Genomic DNA, 23,856 nt, shown 5'->3' on the forward strand with positions numbered 1-23,856 from the left:
TTTGGCTTGCAACGGGTGTGGGGCACCTGAATGTAACTCTGCTGAGAGAGAAGGGAGGGGTAGTGAGTAATGATCTTTGGGTTTCAATTCTGTGAATGTAATCTTTGGGGTATTATTCTAGGGGGATAAAAGTGGGATATATATGTGTTAACCCTGTAAGTATTTGCTCTTATATTATTTTCCTGGATCTAGGGAGAGAACAACAATCCTACCCTATAGTAGGGGAAGTTAGTGGAAGAAGTCACATAGAGGGGGCTTGAGTGGGTGTCTCATCTTTTCTGGGCACCGCCTTGCAGTCTCAGTTTCCAACTGTGACCATGTCAGACAGCATGGGTTTGATGGCTCCCAGCACTTCAGTAACCCTATTTTAAAAAAAATAAATTGAATAAGCCATCACTGAGCTCCCTAAGAAAAAATCTCTAGGACCAGATAGATTCATAAGTGGATTCTACCAAACATTTAAAGAACAATTAATGCCAATACAATATCAACTCTTTTGAAAAATAAGCAAAGGAAGAGTCCTACCAAATTCCTTTTGTGATACAAATATAGTGCTGATACTTAAATCAGAAAGACCAAAAACAGAGAAAGAAAATTATCAATCAATTTCCCTAATGAATTGTGATGTGAAAACATTTAAATAAAATACTAACAAGGAGATTATAACAATATATCACAAAGATCATACATTATGACTGGGGTGGGATTTATATCAGGAACAAACTTACAACATTAGTAACTCATCCATTAACCCTTCTATTCCTCTTTCCAATCTCTCTTTGTGTGCTATATTCCTTCATGCCAAATATTTCAATAAACATTTTTAAAGTTTCTACAGTGTGCCAGGGACCATGCTAAGTAATGGAGACAAAAAGATATAAAATTAAAAAGGTCCTGCCCTCAAGGAGCATATATACATAATATACAGTAAAGTACAGTTCTTTTATATGCATACTTTTAGTCATAATACACATGTGTGTATAATCATAGACAAGGAATGTGTTATTTTTATAGTAATTTTTAAAGAGTATGACAGAATGAAAGAGTTGACATCAATTTCTCTAGGCAAGTCCCATAAGACGATTGATAGGTCAATACCCAAAGGATTTGTACTTTCCTCAGAATGAGTAATTCCCAGTGACAGAGATCCTTTCACCTAAAGATTACCATTCATTTATGACTTAAAGGATAAGTCTTGTGGAATTATCTGCCTTTGGAGCATAGAAGGTGAATTGATATGCCCAAGGCTAGTGTCAAAGTTGAGATTGCAACCCATAGTTTCCTGATTCTAACCCTACAAGCCAACATGGTAGAGTTCAATGACTCTGTAGTGAAAAGACTTGAGTTCAGCTCTAACCTCTCATGTTTATGGCCTCTGTGACCCTGGACAACTGATGTAACCTCCATGGTCCTCAGTTTTCTCATCTGTAAAATAGAGATATCAGACTCTCAGGAAATTGCTGAGGTCTTCTCCAACTGGGCTCTATGATCCCCACACTCTAACCACTGCCCCACTCATGCTGTCTCTGCTCAGATCAGTGGAATAGAGATTAGTATTAATATGAAACTATGCTGACTGGTTCCTCTCCAGTTTTGTGTTTTATAATGGTAACTGAGCCTTCTCTGCAGCATGACAATCTTTTTATACTTTTCTAATCGAGTCTGTGGCAAGAAAGACCTGTCTGACCATGTCACACTGACCCATCCCCAGTCAATTCCATAATCAAATATATAATCCTCTGTACAGAACCTGACAACAGACAAGAAATAGTGCAAACCTAACAAGCCTCACTTCCTCCCTTATCACAAGATGTTTTCCAACAGATATAAATTAGTGCAAACCTGACATGCCCCCTCCCCACTTCCTCCCTTATCACAGGATGCCTCCCCAAACTAGCTCCAGATGTCCGTAAGGAATGCAAGACCCCTCCCCTAATATTTACTTTCTCCCCCTAGCCACAAGTATATAATAACATGCCTTTACCTCAATAAACGACTCCTCTTTGCATACCATGTGAGAGCTGTCCGTTCCTTACTTGTCTCTTCCCCTTTCCTTCTCTCTCTCCCCCTCCCCTCTCAGGGGTCGTAAGGGGCTGGTCCCCGACAGATCTGGCGCTCCAACGTGGGGCCCGAGCGACCACCGGACAACTGAGGAAAAGTTCGGCGCCGAAACCGAGGCTACAGTAACGGGTAAGGATCGGACGATCCCGAGGAATGGTAAGTTGTCCCATTCATATCCCCCTCTCAAACCCCATTGTGTGAATGGTTGAATGTATGTGTATTTTGATGGCAACGGAATAACAGTCCCCTTATATATACGAGTAATAGGGCGCCCCTTTGGGGAACCTGGCCGGGGCTTATACGGCACGCCTACGCTCAAATATAAGGGACCCCTCTTTGACCAAAGGGGAGAGGCCAATTCGTGGAGAGTTGATCTCGCGGTTCGACTGCCGTTGACCTGTTTCTGAGTGTGGACCTGGAATTACTGCGGTTCCGTTCTTGCGCGAGCAGGGCGGCCAGGAAACCGGGGAAGTGAATCTTGTGTGTGACTGAAAATGGGGAAAACACTATCTAAGGAAGCTCTGTTTATAAAAGAATTAAAAGAAAGAATTAAAGAGCGCAATGTAGAAGTTAAGAAAAGAGATCTGTTGCGCTTCTTCTCCTTTATTGAACAACGCTGCCCGTGGCTCATTCTCCATGGCCCTGGCATTCACCCCCTAACTTGGGATAAGGTTGGCCGAGACCTTAATGATTTTGCACGCTCAGGTCAGCCCATCCCTGAGGATTTCTTTACTTTTTATGGCCTGATTCGGGACATCCTTAAAGAGGCTGATTCCAGTACACAGGTCTCCCACCTCCTCAGCCTTGCTGAGGACGCTATTGAAGAAAGTAAAAAACAGACTGAAGAAACCCCTGAATTAGGCAACATAGACAAAAATTACAAAACCCCGTCTCAAGAAACCCCTGAATTAGACAGCATGGGCAAAAATTACAAAACCCCGTCTCTTTTAGACGAACGTATTAACATCCCCTCACACTTACCAGAACCACTCCCTCCTCCCACCCCCACACTCCCCTCCGCTCTTCAGGAGAAGCAGTCCCCGCCCCTAGGAACACTCCCCTCCCGAGGCTCCGCTCTTCTCCCTCCCTCCCGCAGACCCGCTCTCTACCCTGTCCTTTACGATAGCAATACACCAGAGACCCTCAATCCAGCATACCAGACTGAACTGGATGAGGCGGCAGCCGGATACTACCCCCCAGACTTCCTTAAAAACAAGCCCCCTCCCTATAATCCGCTTTACCCTTCCCCGATTTTACCAACTCTTCCCAATACAAATGACCTAAAGATAGCCACTGCTCAATTAACTAAGCAAATCACTGATCTCAAACAATTTATAGACTTACAACATGAGATCGGCCACTTAACAAGCCAATTACATGACCTTCAGGTCGCCACCCTGAAACCAATCTCACATTCAAAAAAACCTAAAAACAACCCCTCCAAACTACAAAAGCCCCTCCTGGCCCTCCCGGTAGTTACCAGGCGTAGGACTACCACCGGTACCACCCCGGAGGATGTAGACATAGAGGAGATCCCTGACGAACTGTCCCAACCCTACCAAAATTCATCCCCCGTTTCCTCTGAATCTGACAGAGAGGAGGGGGATGAAGAAGCGAATCAAGGGGTCCATACCACCGATACAATCCGGCCCCATGCCCACCCATTTAAAAGACTTAAATTCAAACAGATTAAGGACCTCCATTCAGCAGTAAAAAACTATGGCCTTAATGCTCCCTTTACCCTTTCTATCTTGGAAAGTCTCGGGGGAGATGGGCACTTACTCCCCTCAGAATGGACTAAGGTTACACAATCTGTCTTGTCTAGAGGCCAGTTTTTAACCTGGAAGGCAGAGTTTCAGGAAAGGGCAGAAAATCAAGCAAAATCAAATCTCACAAACCCCCAAACAGCCAATTGGACAGTAGACAAACTCATCGGTCGAGGTCGTTATGCCCCTGACACCGTGCAATTGAGATTGCCTCCTGGCCTCCTCATGCAAACTGCCCACGCAGCCTTAACTGCATGGCGCGCTGTCCCTGCCTCCGGGGCCATCACCGCCCCGATCTCTAAAATCCTCCAGGGACCAAACGAGCCCTATGCTCAATTTGTAGCCAGACTCTTAGAGACAACAGAAAGGGTCTTGGGACAGGACGGTACCGATAACCCAGTGGTTAGACACCTGGCCATTGAAAACGCCAACCCTGCCTGTAAGGCCGCCCTTAGAGCAAAATCTAGAGAGCTTGATCTGAACGGCATGATCCGCTTATGTAATGATATTGACTCTTATGACCACAGAATTAACAAATCTATCTCCTTAGCTATTGGAGCGGCCATTCAAGCCACCCGACAGAACGCTCCCCGTAATTGCTTTAAGTGCGGCATGCCCGGACATTTTGCTCGTGAATGTCCCTCCAATCAGATTGCTCGTGAATGTCCCTCCAATCAGACTGCTCGTGAATGTCCCTCCAATCAGACTGCTCGTGAATGTCCCTCCAATCAGGCTGCCCCTAGTTTACCTTTCAGCCCCTCGGGTGTGCCTTCGAGACTGCCCCCAAGTGTCTGTCCGAAATGTAGGAAAGGGCGTCACTGGGCCAGCGACTGCCGCTCCAAAACTACCTCAAATGGACAAAATATTCCACCTGTCCAGGGAAACGGGATGCGGGGCTCCCTCGGGAGCCCCTTCCCCTCACCCTTGCTCGAGCCACAACAGGCAGCGCAGGCTTGGACCTCTGTTCCTCCTCCACCAGAATATTAACCCCTGAGGATGGCCCTGAGGTCATTTCCACCGGTGTCACTGGTCCACCACCCCCTGGTATGTTCTTCTTAATCATCGGAAGGGCACTCACTACTCTACAGGGAGTTGTGGTCCACCCCACATTAGTGGACAATGACTATACAGGAGAAATAAAGCTCATTGTTGAGTCTCCCCATGGCCCGGTTACTATCCCTGCTGGCCACCGACTAGCCCAAGCCCTCCCCCTTCCCATGGTGGGTGACTTCCCTACCATTGAACAGACAAGGGGCCCTTCGTCCCCAGGATCGTCAAACATCTATTGGGTACAACAAATCACTGAGTCCCGTCCCACCCTCCAGTTGTCTCTTGACGGGAAAAAATTTATCGGACTACTTGACACCGGGGCTGATTCCACGGTCATTTCCCATAAACACTGGCCTTGTGCCTGGCCCCTTCAGCCCTCTACCACTCATTTGTCCGGCATAGGGCAAGTCAATCACACACTTCAGAGTTCAAAGTTCCTTACTTGGAGAGATGCTGAGGGTAACACCGGCACGACTCGACCCTATGTAGTCAAAGGGCTCCCTGTTAACCTCTGGGGCAGAGATATTCTCGCTCAAATGCGACTCCTCATGGTGAGCCCCAGCGACCCTGTCACACAAATGATGCTTAAATTTGGCTTCCTCCCAGGAAAAGGGCTTGGCAAAAATGAACAGGGCAATCCTCAACCTATCTCCCTTACACCCAATAGAGATAAAGCAGGCTTTGGGTCACAAAATTTTTCATAAAGGCCACTGGTCCTCCTGCACCCCAGGCAGATAAGATAACTTGGAAGTCTGATTCCCCTGTCTGGGTCGACCAGTGGCCCCTCACCTCTGAAAAGGTCCAGGCCGCCATCATGCTGGTGCAGGAGCAAATCTCTTTGGGCCACCTCGAGCCCTCCACCTCACCATGGAACACACCTATTTTTGTTATCAAAAAGAAGGCTGGAGGGTGGAGACTACTACAAGATCTACGGGAAGTTAATAAAACCATGATTCCCATGGGCGCCTTACAACCCGGACTCCCATCACCTACAGCTATCCCTAAGGGATTTCACAAAATAGTTATAGATATAAAGGACTGTTTTTTCTCCATTCCCCTTCACCCTCAGGATTGCCCTCGATTCGCCTTCTCTATCCCCATAGTCAATCAAATTGGCCCCAATCCCCGTTTTCAATGGTTAGTCCTGCCTCAAGGAATGGCCAATTCTCCTACCCTATGTCAAAAGTATGTTGCTCAGACGATAGATCCCATCAGGCTTTGATTCCCTTCCGCATATATTATCCATTATATGGATGATCTTCTCATAGCAGCTCCCTCCCCTCAACTGACCCAGACCATCGCTCAAACCATTACTTCAGCCCTACAGGACAGAGGCTTTAAAATTGCCCCCGATAAGGTACAGGTCCAATATCCCTTTTCTTTTCTCGGATTCCGTCTCGAGACTGATCATCTCTTTACACACAAAGTCACGCTTAATCGTTCCACCCTAAAAACACTTAACGATTTTCAAAAACTTCTAGGGGGACTCTGTGCCGCCCTCGGAGAAGAATGTTGCTTCTATGCTAACCACTCTGGCGTCATTAGGGACTCCCTAGCCCAACTCAGGAAAGAGCTTGAACAGAGGCGCAAAGATAGGGAAACAAACGGCCCTTGGTATGCACAGTTTCTGCCTAGTTCTCCATGGTTCTCTGCAATCCTCTCTACCCTCCTTACCCCCCTCATAGTTTTTATCCTTGCTTTGACTTTTGGCCCTTGGATTTTCAAAACTATCACACGGCTGGTCACTCGCTCCGTTGAATCATCAATAAAGGCCTTCCCTATGGTACAGTACCACCGCCTAGAGATGGTTGGCCACACCTCCCCCTCCACTGAGCAATACAACCAGCTCCATTTCTCGGGACGGTAATCCAACGACGGGAATATTGCGGGTCCCTTGCCCTTGCGTGGAGGCTATTAGGGAAACACCCCGCATAGCCTAAGACAGGAGCCGCCTCCGAAAGGGCTCTTCAAGACGGGCTTAAGACCATGCTGTGATAGTTCTGCAAATCCATTTTCTCTCAAAACCTCTCCCCCTCTTTTTGAAAAGAAAAGGGAGGAATTGTACAGAACCTGACAACAGACAAGAAATAGTGCAAACCTAACAAGCCTCACTTCCTCCCTTATCACAAGATGTTTTCCAACAGATATAAATTAGTGCAAACCTGACATGCCCCCTCCCCACTTCCTCCCTTATCACAGGATGCCTCCCCAAACTAGCTCCAGATGTCCGTAAGGAATGCAAGACCCCTCCCCTAATATTTACTTTCTCCCCCTAGCCACAAGTATATAATAACATGCCTTTACCTCAATAAACGACTCCTCTTTGCATACCATGTGAGAGCTGTCCGTTCCTTACTTGTCTCTTCCCCTTTCCTTCTCTCTCTCCCCCTCCCCTCTCAGGGGTCGTAAGGGGCTGGTCCCCGACAATCCTCGAGTTCCTTTTAAAGCGCACCATAACCTAATTACCCTGGCTGTCATCCAGACCTGGAACTCTCTCTGCCTCCTGTCTTCCTTCAAGTCTCAGCTAAAATCTCACCTTCTACATGAAATGTTTCCTGTTCTCCATGAATGATAGAGCCTTCCCTCTGAGATTATCTCCAAATGACCCTCTCTATATCCTTTTTGTTCATAATTGCTGGCATGTTGCCTCTCCTGAGAGCAGGGACTGTCATGCCTTTCTTTGTATCTCAGCTCTTAGCCTAGAAGATGCTTGATAAATGCTTGGTGGCTGACTGTCAAATGGGAGCAAAGGGAACTCCAGAAAGCACCTGGCTATACCTAGGAGATAGATTTCAGAGCTAGAAATTTTACTCTAGAATAGTTTTACCATAGTGCCATAGGGGAAACTAAGCCCAAAGAGAAGAGACCTACCCAAAGCCACACAATTACTCCAGCAAGCAGTAGAAACAGTATTCAAACTCAGGCTTTGATAATACTAGCTAGCATTTATTTACCAATATTATCTCATTTTATCCTCACAACAACCCCGAGAGGTAGATGGTGCTATGTTCTTCATTTTACTGATGAGGAAATTGAAGCAGAGGTTAAGTGACTTGTCCAGGGTCACACAGGCAATAAGTCTGAGGTCAAATTTGAACTCAGGACTGCAAGTTAATACTCTGTTCATTGTACCACCTTGACTGCCCATAACTTCAAATCCTGAGCTTTCTATCTTCAAATTCAGGGCCCTTGCTATAAATTCTGGGCTGTAGTTCACTGTTCTGCAGGAGAGGAACACTAAAAATAGCTCCTTATTCACTTTTATCATTCTGAATTCATCTGTTTAAACACACACACACACACATTCTTATCTTTCTCAGAACTTAGGGAACAAGGCAAAGATTTTTTAGAATTTCTTCTCCAGAGATCAAACAGTGGAGAATTTCCTAAAGTGACTCATTTTGAAAGAGGAGGGTTTCAATATCACATGTTGATTGTCTCATAAGTAGGTCAGACCAGACACTGGTTTTTTCCTCTTTTCCTTAAGCTAAATTACATTAATTGTTGTTCTTGCTGTTTGTAAAACAGTATGTCAAAGGATAACAAAAAGCAGGTGGTTTGGTGTCTGTGAAAATCAGAGCAAAGGAAGCCTTGAAAAACTCATCTCAATGATGCTTTTATGAAAGACTATGCACATACCAAAAAGGGGTGAAAAGCTCCTTATCTTCTCCCCAAAGTCCGTCCCTTTCCTGAAATTCTTTATTCCTGTAGAAAAGACCAACAATCTTCTAGTTACTCAAGTTTGTCACCTTAGTGACATCCTCAACTCCTCCCTCTCACCTCATCTTTCTCCTATCCAGGTACCCTTCTCTTTGCTCCCACAACTACCCTCTAGTTCAAGCCCTAATCATCTCTTGCCTCAGTTATTGAGTCTCCTAGTCGTTCTTCCTAACTTGTGTCTCTCCACTCCAAACCATACTCCATATAGCCATCAAAGTGATTCAACTTTGGCATAGGTTTGATCATGGCGCCCTCTTCCAATAAACTCCAAGGGCTCCCACTAGTCTCTACAATCAAATATAAACTCCTTCATTTCACATTTTAATTTCTTCATAGCCTGTTCCTTCTTACTTTCCCAGTCTTCTTACACATTGCATAAAGGTGTGCCAGAGCCAGTTTGAACAAACTCTATATAGAGCTGATTGTTAAATTTTCAATGTGAGCAATTAAACCTTGTAAATCAGCAAATGCTATAAATAAGGATTTGATTTATTGCTTTGTTGCTTGTCCAGACTTAAGAAAGTGATGGAGAAAATGTTAATACAGATTAAATGTAAAAGTGTATTATAGGGGAGCAGCTAGGTAGCACAATGGATAGAGTACCAGGCCTGGAGTAGGAATGACCTGGGTTCAATTCTGGCCTCAAACATTGTCTAAATGTGTGACCGTAGGCATGTCACTTAACCCCAATTGCCTAATCCTTACCACCCTTCTATATTAGAATCAATACTTAAGATTAAATCAATACTTAATATTGATTCTAAGACAAAAAGTAAATGTTTTTTTAATTTTTATTTAATTAGTTAACTTAGAATATTTTTCCATCGTTATAAGATTTGTGTTCTTTCCCTCTACTCCCTCCCCCCATAGCCAATGAGTGATTCCACTAGGTTTTACATGTGTCATTGATCAAGATCTATTTCCATATTATTGATATTTGCATTTGGGTGATCATTTAGCGTCTACATCTCCAATCATATCCCCATCGAACCATGTGATCAAGCAGTTGTTTTTCTTCTATGTTTCTACTCCCACAGTTCTTTCTCTGAATGTGGATAGCGTTCTTTCTCATAAGTCCCTCCAAATTGTTCTGGATCATTGCATTGCTACTAGTAGAGAAGTTAAATGGTTTTTTAAAAAAAGTATTTTGTAAGGGGAGGAGGTGAGAGAAAGAACATGAATCATGTAACCACGTAAAAATATTCTAAATTAATTAATTAAATAAATAAATTTAAATTTAAAAAAGCATATTGTAGGTGCATCTCTTCCCTTTACCACAAAGCTAGTTGTTAAACATTTACCAGTGCACCCCTGATGTCCTACTTTGAAAAAAGAAATCCAGACATGCTGTCCTATTCATTGTACCCCACATAGTACTTTCTTCCATCTTTGTACCTTTGCACATATATCCTATTCCTATAATGAGTACCCTTCTCACATCTGCCTCTTAGACTCCCTGGTTTCCTTGATTGAATTGTGAAAGATTCAGCTGAAAAGTTGTCTTATTCATGAAGCTTTTCCTGGTCTCTGACCCCTTTGCCAAAGCTATTTTGTATATGTTGTGAATATACTTATATAGAGTTGTTGTTCATTAACAACATTAAACTGACTCTTTCTTCATGATGCCATTTCAGATTTTCCTGGCAAAAACACTGGAATGGTTTGCCATTTCTTTTTCTAGCTCATTTGACAGATGAGGAACTGAGGCAAACAGGATTCAGTGTCTTGCCCAGAGTCACACAGCTAGGAAGAAACTGAAGTTAGATTTGAACTCTTGAAGAAGAATCTTCCTGTCCAGGGCCCACTGCACTACCTAGCTGCCCTACACTTATATACAGAATATTCCAAAAGTCCTAGTTCCATTTTAAGTTATGTAAGCTTGATAAATTTAAGCTACTGAAGCCTATGACTGCTTTAAGCTTTTGGAACAATCTGTTTATGATCTTGCCCCCATTAGAATGTAAGCACCTTGAGGATAGAGATTGTTTCACTCTTGGCTTTGTATCCCCAGTGCTTAATACAGTACTTGGCACATAGTTAAGTACTTACTAAATGCCTGTTGGTTGACTGATATCCTTCCAAAGGCATGGAATGCAAAGAAAACCAAAACTTTAATGCTGACTTGCTGCATTCTGAAAGGCTGCAGATATCTTGGCTCCTTTCTCCCATTTGGCAATGGAAAGTAACTTCAGTCACACCATGAAAAGCTGACAAGAGACTTCTAATCCTAGCTGCCTATGGTATTATAAAATGACCCAGATTCAGAATTTCCCATCCTGCCTTCCCTTCTTGAGGAAAAGAAAAAGATAGACATATCCTCTGGCCCACACCCTAGCAGTGAACCCAAGAGGATTTTCCCCTAGCACAGATGAAAGGAAGGAAGGAAGGAAGGAAGGAAGGAAGGAAGGAAGGAAGGAAGGAAGGAAGGAAGGAAGGAAGGAAGGAAGGAAGGAAGGAAGGAAGGAAGGAAGGAAGGAAGGAAGGAAGATATTGGTATCCCTCTCCTCAAAATTCTAACAGGGTTAACCCCTATCTGTCTTGCTTCACAGCATTCTATGACATTCTGCTTGTAATCATGTTGCCTTCCCAAAATCTCCTTTCACAGTCTGAACAACCAGAATCAGACATACTGTACATTGACTCTAACATAGTACTGTCATTTTAGTCTTCTTCGAGTACGAAGGACAACAACCAGTCAACATAAACTATTACATTCAAAGAAAATCATGGTGTTTAATGAAATTCAAGGTGGAGAATCAGGTGTCTAAATGTGTTTATTTTATTTCAAAACTAGGTGTGCTAAATAATTATTATAGCTAGCATTTATTTGTTGCTTCAAGGTTTACAATGCACTTTATAAATATCGTCTCATTTGATCCTTGCAATGATTTCTGGAAGTAGGTGTAAAATGATATTAGTCTCATTTTACAGAGGAAGAACTATCAAATGCTAAAGGGCAAATACGAGTCTTATACTTCTTTGTCTTTCTTAAATGCTTCTGCCATAGTGCCTCACACAACCTAGACCCTCAGCAAATGTTTTTGGATTGAATGCTATTTCAAGGATCTAGAATTCCCATAGTGTTCACCTACCTTGCTAACTCTATTCCTCAGTAGATGGGTTTTTTGTTTTTTTTGTTTTTGTTTTTAAAACCTTACCTTCCGTCTTGGAGTCAATACTGTGTATTGGTTCCAAGGCAGAAGAGTGGTAAGGGCTAGGCAATGGGGGTGAAGTGACTTGCCCAGGGTCACATAGCTGGGAAGTGTCGGAGGCCAGATTTGAACCTAGGACCTCCTGTCTCTAAGCCTGGCTCTCAATCCACTGAGCTACCCAGCTGCCCCCAGTAGATGGGTTTTTATGAGTCATCCATCACCCAGCCACTGACCTTCTGGGGTGAAGTTTCTACACTCTGGCATCTAGTCCTTGGAGAATAGAGACTCTTATTCCAACACCAGGCCTTTACTCAAAGCATTTCTGACTAGTTAGGATCTTTCAAAGCTTATGATTCAATGCATACAATCTTTGAGAACCTAAGATTGCCTTCACACTACAATGAGGCATGGTGATTGATTGTTTGATTGATACTTTAGTTCTTTTGTAGATGTCCCTAGCCCGGAGATGGAGCTCATTTGGATTTTGGAGGTGACATCTCTCTAGCAACTCCAAGTATCAACTTGTAACAAGTAACAAATCCTACAGAGGGAGCCCAATTGCTTATGGTAATGTTATAAAGCTGAAGGTCTATTTGGGTCACTGGGGTGAAAAATGAGATTCAACAGAAAGAAAAAGAGAATTCTATCAACTGTTTATGGGCTACTGTGGGTCCTTTCTGTTACTTTCCATCTCCTTTGTGATCAAATAAAGGCTGGCCTGTATCTGATGTCTGTTGTTATTTTGAAAGTTTGCATAGAAACCAGGGACCCTTTTACCCACATCTGTGGAGATCTACTCTATATTTTGAGGTTCCTAGAGGAAATTCTGGGTGGAGGCAAAGAGATGTGATTAGGCTACAAGATTGAAGGTCCTGGTTTCTCTGGCTTTCTTCAAGATCCAGTTCAAATTCCACCTTCTACAAGAAGCCAAGACTGGGAAAGTCTCCTACCCAACCCTCTACAAACACCCCCTCAACCCCACCCCACACACTACTAGTGCCTTCTCTTTGAATTGCCTTCCAATAATACTCTGTCACATTATACATATATACATACATATTTTTTTTATTCGTATATTTTCAAAACTGAACAAGATTAAACCTGAAGCTTTGGGCAGTGGTACACTTTATAGTAAGAATCAGTCATTTGACAAAGCATATATTAATCCCTTTCTTGTGTATGAGACACTGTAGTAAGTTCTGGGTAGACAAATATAGGCCAAAAAAAAGGTCTCTTTTTTTTTTTTTAAACCCTTACCTTCCGTCTCGGAGTCAATACTGTGTATTGGCTCCAAGGCAGAAGAGTGGTAAGGGCTAGGCAATGGGGGTCAAGTGACTTGCCCAGGGTCACACAGCTGGGAAGTGTCTGAGGCCACATTTGAACCCAGGACTTCCCGTCTCTAGGCATGACTCTCAATCTACTGAGCAACCCAGCTGCCCCCCAAAATACAGTCTCTTGATTTTAAGAGTTAAATGAGAGGACAATATGCAAATAACTATAGATATAGTGTTACTGGAAGGCAATTTTAGAGAGAAGGCACTAGTTGTGTGTGTGTGTGTGTGTGTGTGTGTGTGTGTGTGTGTGGTTTGGGGAGAAGTCTGAGAAAGACTTCTTGCAGAAGGTGAGATTTGAGCTAGGTCTTATTTTTCCTCCATTTTCAAAGAGGATCAATGACATCATGGGGCAATGCCTTGACTTAAACATGAATTGGATTTAAGTGAAGCAGAGTTGCACAAAGCTATCAGGCTCACTCTTTTTTCTAGAGTCATCAAGTCCAGACAAAAGTCAAGAAGACTGGTGATGGTCTTCAGTGTCCTGAAGGAGACTAGCGAAGCCAGGAGCCAGAGGCAAGAAGAAAGTATTTTGGCCATGGGATGGGGAATAGTCAGTGGAAAAACAGGAGATATAGTATGGTGCCTAACCAATAGCAAGAAGGCCAATGACTGCATCACAGAGTGTATGGAAGGTGCCAAAGTGAAAAGAGATTGGAAGGAGCCTGGCTTGACAAACAAGACATTTTATATTTGATCATGGAGGCAATAGGGAGCCAATGGAGTTTACTGAGTAGAATAAACATGTTTTATTCAGATCTTTTGTGTAGGAAAATCACTTTAGCCATTGCCTGAAGGATGAATTGGAGTGGGGAAAAGACTTGAACCAGATATCTACTGTCATAGTCCAGGAGAGAGGAAACAAGAGCCCACACTAAGGTGATTTTAATGGAGAGAAGGGGAAGTAGAAGAGAGATGTCGTTCGTGAAGTTCAAATTTTGAGATGTAATGAAAGTTAATATTTCAAAGCTCTGTGGGCCCCTAGGTGGTTAAGCAGGGGATCTGGAGTCAAGAAGATTTGAGTTCAAATCTGGCCTCTGATATTTTCTAGCTATGTGAACCTGGGCGAGTCACTTTACCCTGTTTGCCTCAGTTTCCTCATCAGTGAAATGAACTGGGGAAGGAAATGGCAAACCACTGCAGTAGCTTTGCCACAAAAACTTCAAAATAGGGTCACAAGGAGTTGGAAACAAGTAAACAACATCTTGTGATTTATTCAGTGTAGAGGCTATTTCCATTCATAGCCCTTCAATGATTTTTTGGAGGGAGTTGCTGTGACTGAAAAATTTACCATGCTGTGGCCAGTCTGGTGATAGGTCTCTTCAAATTAGCTAGGCTTGTCCTAAGACAGTAAACATACTGATCCAGATTTGAAGTCTTTCCAGTGGAGAAAGGCCTGCCAGAGTGCTACACCCTGGAAAATAGTCCCTCCTCATTATGCCCTTAGTACAGAATGGGCTTCTCAGTAGAATGGAAACTAAACTGCAAAAACTAAGTTGTAGGTTTCCATGGCAGCGAGTAAAAACACAGGGTAGGGTGTGGTCTCCTGGCTCTGATGAGACTATCCATATGATTAGGACAAGGCCATTTTCCCTGGGTTTCCTACATGAGCTGTTAGCTGTTAGCATGGATAACCTAGAAAGGTGGATCATTGCCTCAAAGCAGGCTGATTGATTTCTATTATATGTTGAATTACCTTCAACAGTTCCCATGGGGAAGCTAGGGGATATAGTATATAGAATCCCAGGCTTGGAGTTTTCTTTTTGTAAGAAAATCTCAAAAAGAGTTAGGAAGAGTTGGATGTGTCTGAAAAAAATGACTAAATAACAATTGCTATTTTTGCTGGGTAGTATAGTGGACAGAGTGCTGGACCTTGAGTCATGAAGTCCTGAGTTGAAATCTGGCCTCAGACACTTCCTACCTATGTGATCGTGGGCAAGTCACTGTTTGTCTCAGTTTCCTCATGATTTGGAGGAGAAAATGACAAAATGCTCCAGTACCTTGGCCAAGAAAACCTCAGATGGAGTCACCAAGAGTAGGACATGACAGTTAACTGTTGCTGATTGGTCTAAGTTCAAGCCACTAGTTGGAGCATTCAAAAGCCTCCATCTTCAACGTTATTCTCCCATCTTATCTTACTCTACTCATAGAGCCCTAGACTGAGCATTTGAAAAGACTTTAGAGGTCATAAAATCCTTTTTTAAATTTTTTTGCATTTTACAGATAAGGAAGCTGAGGCCCCGAGACATTAAGTGACTTGGTCAGGGATCACATTGCTAGACCAAGCTGGGATTTGGACCCACGTCTTTCTTGAAGATGAGTCCAGGACTCTCTTCATCATATAGTGTCTCTATGACTCTTTGCATGACCTATTTTCTATCTGAACCCAACTACGTTGTTCAGTATTTTGATTTTATACTTCCCTCTTCTTCCTCCATGCCCTGGCTCATATTTATCTCCACACCTGGAATAAATTTCCTCTTATTTCTATCTCTTAAAAACGTTCCTTTCTATCAAGACCAAGCATGAATTTAAGGCCAACTCCTTGAAGTCTTTTCTTTTGTTGTTTAATTGTTTTCAGTCATCTGACTTTTTAAAAAACCCTTATTTTCTGTCTTAGAATCAATATTCTGTATTGGTTCCAAGGCAGAAGAGCAGTCAGGGCTAGGCAATGGGTGTTAAGTGACTTGCCCAGGTCACACAGCTAGGAAGTGTCTGAGGCCATATTTGGACCCAGGACCTCCAGTCTCTGAGTCTGGCTTTTGATCCACCATTGAACCACCCAGCTGCCATCCATCTGCCCCCCCCCCCAGTTATATGACTCTTGGTGACCCCATTTTGAGTTATAAGATACTGAAGTGGTTTTATTTCTTTCTCTAGCTCACTTGACAGACGAGGAAACTGAGATAATAGGGTTCAGTGATTTTGTTCAGGGTCACATAGCTGGTAAGTTTCTGAGGCCAGATTTGAACTCAGGAAGATGAATCATTCTGATTTCAGGCCCAGCACTCTACCGACTTCACCATCTAGTTGCCCAGGGTTACATAGCTAATAAATAGTGAAGATGTAGAAATCCAGGTCTTCTGACTCCAAACCCATTATTCTTTTCACAAGGTCCCTATGCTGGATGAGCTTATGATCTCTCAGTGGAGGAGATAAGACAAGGATGTAAACACTGGGCTCTAAGATCCCTTCCAGCTCTAAATGCATGCTTTTATGATTCTCTATCATGTAATTCAAAGTTAGAATAAGTACAAAAGAGAGTTCAGAGCGTTGTAAAAGATCTTAAGACACCATGGTGGTAGACAACTGGCATGAGAATCAAATAATTTAATAGTATTGGCAAGCATGTCAATAGTTGAAATTGAATTAGAGCTCCAAACTATAACTATCAAATACTTCATTCATTCATTCATTTTTTTTCTTTCAACAGGCATTTATTTGGATTTTTGAAGGATATTTCACTTTGGTTTAAAAAGTATGGCAAAATAGGTAGGGATAGAAGGAAGAGTGGAAAGCAGAGGATTAAAAAGGGCTGTTTTTGGACCTTTGTCAGCAGACAAAATTTTTGTGTTCCAGGTTCTTTTGTCATTGCATTTTGGGCTGACAGAAGGGGACAGACCCAGAGCTGAGCAACTGATGTAAACAATAAAGGAGGTGTGTATTTCTTCAATTCTCTTCTCTCACCATCCTCTCTAATAATTCCACCTATTTTTTTCAATTATATATAAAAACAATTTTTAAAAATCCTTACCTTCTGTCTTAGAATCAATACCAACTATTTGTTTCAAGGCAGAAGAGTGGTAAGGGTTGGGGAATGGGGGTTAAGTGACTTTCCCAGAGTTACAATGCTAGAAAGTGTCTGAGGCCAGATTTGAATCCAGGTTCTCTTCTCCAGACTTGGCTCTCTATCCATTGAGCCATCTCACTGTCCCTAGAAACAATTTGTTAACAACTGTTATCTGACATTTTATGATTCAGATTCTCTCCTTTCCTCTCTCCCCTTCCTTTCCCCAAGGCAGTAAAAAGTTTGATATATGTTATACTAAGGCTGTCATGCAATAGTTCCATATTCCTCATGTTGTGAATGAAGACCCATATCACACATATCACATATACAGAAAAAAACCTCATGATGGAAATAAAGTGAAAAAAACAGTATGCTTTGATCTGCAATTAGACTCCAACAGTTCTTTCTTTGACTGGGAATAACATTTTTGACATGAGTCCCTTGGGGTTATCTTGGAAACTTGTTTTGCTGATAATAGTTTAGTCCTTCATAGTTGATCATTGTATATTTCCGTTATTGTACATAGTGTTTTCCTATTTCTGCTCACTTCACTTTGCATCAGTTCATATAATTCTTTCCAAATTTTTCTGAACTCATCCTGTTTGCCATTTTTCTTATGAAATAATAGTATTCCATTACAACCATATACCACAATTTCTTCAGCCATTCCCCAAGTGATGGACACCCCCTCAGTTTTTAATTCTTTACCACTACAAAAAGAGCTGCTCTAAATATTTTTGTACAAGTAGGAACTTTCCCCCTATCTTTCCCTAGCCTTTTACCAATAGCATTTTGTAGCACGTTCCAGGACAAGGGGTACCATACCTGGGCATATTTTCATCCCCTAGCTGGCAAGTAACACCTACCAACTTCACAGAGAAATATGTGCTGTAATGGAAAAGAGTGAGATAACAAAGAATTTATTAACATTTCAAATTCTTCTTCCTCTTTCTCCCTCCTTTTCTTTTTTCTTTCCTTTCTGCTTCATGCCTTCCTCTCCCCTTTTTCCTTCTCCTCCCTCTATCTCTCTCCTTTTCTCTCTCCATTCTTCTCCTCTTTCCTTTCCTTCCCCTTCTCTCTTTACTCTCCCTTTCTATTCCCCTCTTCTTCCCTCCTTTTCTTTCTTTTTACCAATCTGTTCCCCTCCCTTTGTTTCTCTCCCCTCTCCCAATTTCTCCACCTCTTTTCTGTCTCCCTTTCCCATATCTCCCTCTGTCTGTTGCTTTTCTCCTGTCCCCATCTCTATCTGTTTTTATCTCCACCCCCTCCTCTGTAACTGAGTGAGCCCATCAAAGCATCACTAGTGAGTTTCCTTTTCTGGGGCTTTTAAAGACAGTGTTCAGCCTTAAACAGATGGGAACCTGTCAGAGCAGCTAGGAGATAATTATCCTTTCAAACGGTAGGAGGCTTCTTGATGAATGGGAATTTAGGCACTTTCCTGCAGTTGCATCAGCAAAAACTTGTAATCTAGTCAGCTCACACTAGGCATGCAAGACTCACCTGGCTCAGTACGTGAACAGAAGAAATCAATCCAGCCCTAAGCCTCTTGAAAACAAGATTCTGGGCTTTGCTAGACCTGGGAGCTCTGTTCAGTTTGGGGATTGCCAGTTTATGTCCTTCAAATTAGACATGAAATTTATCAAAGTCTTCCTTTCCCCCAGAAAAAGGATGAAGCTGTCCCCCTCCCCTAGAATACTCTTCTCTCTCCATCTTACCAAACCCTACCCATTCTCCAAAGGCCTAGCTCAAGCTTTGCCTTCTCATGCCCCTAACTCCTGCAAGACTCACAGACTCTGCTCCTCTAAACCAGTGGTCTCCAAAATGGGGCCAAAGAGTGTGTGATCAGCCAGTCAGAGAATTAGAAGATGAGTCAGATTATACTCTCTGCTCAATGGGCAATTGCAAGGTTTGCCTCAAATACCACTGCAGCTTTCCAGATCCCCCTCCAGCTCTGCTCTTCCCTTTCCCGTGCTAGCTATAAAACTTACCCCTTCTGGGACAGATCTTTGTCCATCAGGCCAGTTATAACTTAACCTCTATCCCAAGCCAGGGTAAATAGGGCAGCTAGATGGCACAGAGAATTAAGTGCTGGAATCAAAAAGACTCATCTTCTTGAGTTCAAAGCTGGCTTCGGACACTTACTGGATGTGTGAGCTTGGGCAGGTTTTTAAATCCTGTTTGCCTCAGTTTCCTCACCTATCAAATGAGCTGGAGAAGGAAGTGGCAAACCACTGCAGTATCTTTGCCAAGAAGACTCCAAAAGGGTGGTGAATTGAATATCAATACCTCAAGTCCATGGTATTAGCTATTCTGAGGTCCTTGTAAATATTCTACCCTTCTCACCATTTCCACTGCTCACCCACAAGCTTGCCTTAGAGCTAAGGCTTTCAGAAGATGGGTTCTGTTTCCAGGGAAGTGACCTATATGAAAAAGCCTTGCCTTCCTCCTTTTCATTTTGAGTGAGACAAAGTGAGTTGCACAGGATGAAAAGACCTGGACTGATACAGATCTCCTAATGTCCTTTTCTTCCCCAAACCCATCCCTCTTCCAGAACTCCTTGTTTCTGGCCAGCCTTGTACCATTCTTCCATTTACTCAGGCTCATAGTCTCCAGCTAACCTTTGCCTTCTCACTGTCTCCCTTACTCCCCACATCCAACCACTCATTTCTCCATCCACAGCATGGGTTGCATCCCATCCCTTCTCTAATCATGTAGCCACCACCTGACTTCATGCCCTCATCACTTTTCACCTGGATGACTATAATAGCCTTCTAACTGCTCTCTCTGCCTCAAGTCTCTCTCCTTACCAAACATCTATCTTCTACATAGCTGCCAAGTGATTTCCCTAAAGTTTAGCTTTGACAATATCACTTTTCTATTCAATAAACTCCATTGATTTCCTATTGTTGCGAGGATCAAATATTATTTCATGTTTAATTCTGTGGAAATTTAACACTAGCCCACATATATACTCCCCTTTGTTTGGCATCCCAAGATAACAGTATTTTAAAGGGGGAAAGATTAAGCTTAAGATGGAAGCTACAGGGTTCTTTTTCTCCCTTTTTATTCATAAGGGTGGTGACAAATTTTTTGTTTATCTGTAAAGAAGCCTCTTCAGGTTGTGTAACAACTAAACAAGCTAGGCAAAGAGAGACAGAGAAAAATGGACACCTGTACTGTTTGTCCATTCTAAACATCTCCTCTCATGACTCTTGGTTTTGGGAAGACCCACCTCTTGTCCAGAGTGATGTCAGAATGCTCTAATCAAAGGCTTAGGAAAGGAATAGCATGAAGACCATAAATTGGATTACAGGGAGGAAGTTGGGGATCCTTCCTTAGAATCCCAGATTGAGTAGGTGTGCTGTCGTGCTCATGGGAGGTGTCTTCCCAGATGGTGGCTAAGGGAGCTGCCAGTCACATGTGGCTGGTGTCATCACTTTCTCAGGTCCACTTTTTATTATTTAATAAATAATTTATATTAAAATATGGTCTCCAGAGAATTTTAATCATAACAGCTCATCCTAGCTCATCTAGTTTTGCCAAATGGACACAATAAAGATATATATGAATATATAATATATAAATGTACAACTATTGAATTGTGTCCTCAAATTTTTTTTTACTGATGGACTGAACAATTAAAAGAGTTTAGAGACTACTGCTACACACCACAAAGTAGGTCGGTGGGAAGTGTGCAGCATAAGGAATCAGAGGACACTTTCAAATCCTGGTTCAATGAGTCATTTCATCTCTCTGTTCTTCAAGTTTCTGCATGTCGAAAATAAACATTGATTATCTCCAAAAAAAATTTTAGCTCTAAATCTATGGCTCTTCTGTAAAGTGCTCAGACATTATATAAGGTGACTGACTTCATACAAAAATTTGGCTGCAATTACTGATGATCCTAAGATTTAGAGTTGGTAAGGTCTTCATCTGGTCACCTATCTCTTTTTAGAAATGAGTCAACCAAGGCCCAGGGAGAGCAAGGGAATTGCCACACAGGCATTCAAATCCAGGTCCTGTGAATCCAAAGTCAGCTCTCTTTCTACTATATTTTATTGCCTTAATGCATTTTATTATTTTTAAAACTTTAATTTATAATTTTATTTTATTTTTAAATAGAATATTTTAAAATTTTATATATGACATAACATGTGATACATAATACATATATTAAAATATGTAATAAATTATAATAAATATGCTTATCTAAAAAAATTCTGAATTTAAATACCCAAAAAAGAATATTTCATTTACTAAACAGAACACAAAAGGAAGATTGTATATGAAACTGTGAATCTCCATTTTATACAGTTTGATTTTTTTAAAAGAAGTATATAATAAATTCTACATACTAATTTCAGCACTGTACTGCTTGTTTGGGCTTCCTTCTGTGTGCATTTAAAACAATGTTTTAATGGTTCTCTTTTTCTTTTCCAGAATTTCTGTTGCTAATCCTGCTCCTTCCATCTGTACTCTCCCCATTAAAAATGAAAGAAAGGAAGGAAGGAAGGAAGGAAGGAAGGAAGGAAGGAAGGAAGGAAGGAAGGAAGGAAGGAAGGAAGGAAGGAAGGAAGGAAGGAAGGAAGGAAGGAAGGAAGGAAGGAAGGAGGGAAGGAAGGAGGGAAGGAAGGAAGGAAGGAAGGAAGGAAGGAAGGAAGGAAGGAAGGAAGGAAGGAAGGAAGGAAGGAAGGAAGGAAGGAAGGAAGGAAGGAAGGAAGGAAGGAAGGAAGGAAGGAAGGAAGGAAGGAAGGAAGGAAGGAAGGAAGGAATATTTTACAATAAATACACATAGTGAAGCAAAACAAATCCAGAATGACTATATTCAAATATGTATGTCTCTTTCTGTATCTATCACTTTTCTGGCAGGAAATACTTAGCATATACTTCATCATTACTTTTCTGGAATCATGGTTAGTCATTGGACTGATCAGAATTCTTAAGTTTTTCAAAGTTGTTTTTCTTTATAATGTTTTCCTTATAAAAAATGTTTTCCTAGTTCTGCTCATGCCTTAATACATTTGATTTTATTAAAAAAAAAAAACAAAACCTTACCTTCTGTCTTAGTGTCAATTCTAGCAAGAACTAGGCAAGGTAGGAAGTTTATGAGATCAAATTTGAACCCAGTCTCCTCCAAACTCCAGGCCTTGTTCTCTATCCACTATACTACCTCATTGCCCCTGCCTTAATATGTTTTAATCAAAGACCTAATAACATTACAAAGCTCTGTTGTAAATGATGCTGGTCTAATTATCTGAATTAATTTCCCTTGTAATGTTTCATTCATTTGTTTTTGTGTTTTTGTGGAAGTTATGAATGATGGTAAAGAAGGTGTGCTTGTCTGAAATTTATTACTGAGATACTGACTTGTACTAACCTGACCCTTCCATCTGTACCCTCCCCATTAAAAATTGAGAGATGGGGGGAGGGAACACAAAAATAGCAGGGGAGGGAACATAAAAAGGGAGGGAAGGAGAGGGAGGAGGGGGAGGGAACAAAAAGGGAGGGGCTAGAAAGGGAAACATATCAAGGGAGGGGTCTAGGGGGACTGATTTAAAGTAAATCACTGGCTTAAAAGGTTAAAGCTAAAGAAGAAAGTTCAGAATTAGGGGAGGATATCAAAATGCCAGGGTGTCCACAAGTGACAATCATAACTTTGAACGTGAATGGGATGAATTCACCCATAAAACATAAACGAATAGCAGAGTGGATTAGAATCCCAAACCCTACCATATGTTGTCTTCAAGAAACACACATGAGGCGGGTAGACTCCCACAAGGTCAGAATTAAAGGATGGAGTAAGACCTTCTGGGCCTCAACTAATAGAAAGAAGGCAGGAGTTGCAATCATGATATCTGACAAAGCCAAAGCAAAAATAGACATGATTAAAAAGGATAGGGAAGGTAAATATATTTTGTTAAAAGGGACTTTAGATAACAAGGAAATATCACTAATCAACATGTATGCACCAAATAGTATAGCACCCAAATTTCTAATGGAGAAACTAGGAGAATTGAAGGAAGAAATAGACAGTAAAACCATATTAGTGGGAGATCTGAGCCAACCACTATCAAATTTAGATAAATCAAATAAAAAAATAAATAAGAAAGAGGTAAAAGAAGTAAATGAAATCTTAGAAAACTTAGAGTTAATAGACATATGGAGAAAAATAAATAGGGACAAAAAAGAATACACTTTCTTCTCAGCACCACATGGCACATTCACAAAGATTGACCATACACTAGGTCACAGAAACATGGCATACAAATGCAGAAAAGCAGAAATAATAAATGCAGCCTTTTCAGATCACAAGGCAATAAAAATAACGATCAGTAAGGGTATATGGAAAACCAAATTGGAAATTAAATAATATGATACTCCAAAATCGGTTAGTTAGAGAAGAAATCATAGAAACAATAATTTCATCGAGGAAAATGACAATGGTGAGACATCCTTTCAAACCTTTTGGGATTCAGCCAAAGCAGTAATCAGAGGTAAATTCACATCCCTGAGTGCATATATGAACAAACTAGGGAGGGCAGAGATCAATGAATTGGAAATGCAAATAAAAAAACTTGAAAGCGAACAAATTAAAACCCCCCAGAAGAAAACCAAACTAGAGATCCTAAAAATTAAGGGAGAAATTAATAAAATCAAAAGTGATAGAACTATTGATTTAATAAATAAGACTAGAAGCTGGTACTTTGAAAAAACAAACAAAATAGACAAAGTACTGGTCAATCTAATTAAAAAAAGGAAAGAAAAAAAGTAAATTAACAGCATCAAAGATGAAAAGGGGGACTTCACCTCCAAAGAGGAGGAAATTAAGGCAATAATTAAAAATTACTTTGCCCAATTATATGGAAATAAATATACCAATCTAGGGGATATGGACGAATATATACAAAAATGCAAACTGCCTAGACTAACAGAAGAAGAAATAGAATTCTTAAATAATCCCATATCAGAAAATGAAATCCAACAGG

At 41.5% G+C, this 23,856-nt stretch overlaps 1 protein-coding gene across 1 annotated transcript; it reads left to right on the forward strand.

The window, feature by feature from the left end:
* Positions 1–2,555: 2,555 nt before the first annotated feature.
* LOC130456915 (endogenous retrovirus group K member 6 Gag polyprotein-like) lies at positions 2,556–4,814 on the forward strand. The gene has a single exon (XM_056814668.1). It carries the CDS (start codon positions 2,556–2,558, stop codon positions 4,812–4,814), a length of 2,259 nt encoding a protein of 752 aa, XP_056670646.1.
* Positions 4,815–23,856: the final 19,042 nt, after the last annotated feature.

Source organism: Monodelphis domestica, chromosome 2 (assembly GCF_027887165.1).
Source record: "Monodelphis domestica isolate mMonDom1 chromosome 2, mMonDom1.pri, whole genome shotgun sequence".
NCBI lineage: Eukaryota > Metazoa > Chordata > Mammalia > Didelphimorphia > Didelphidae > Monodelphis > Monodelphis domestica.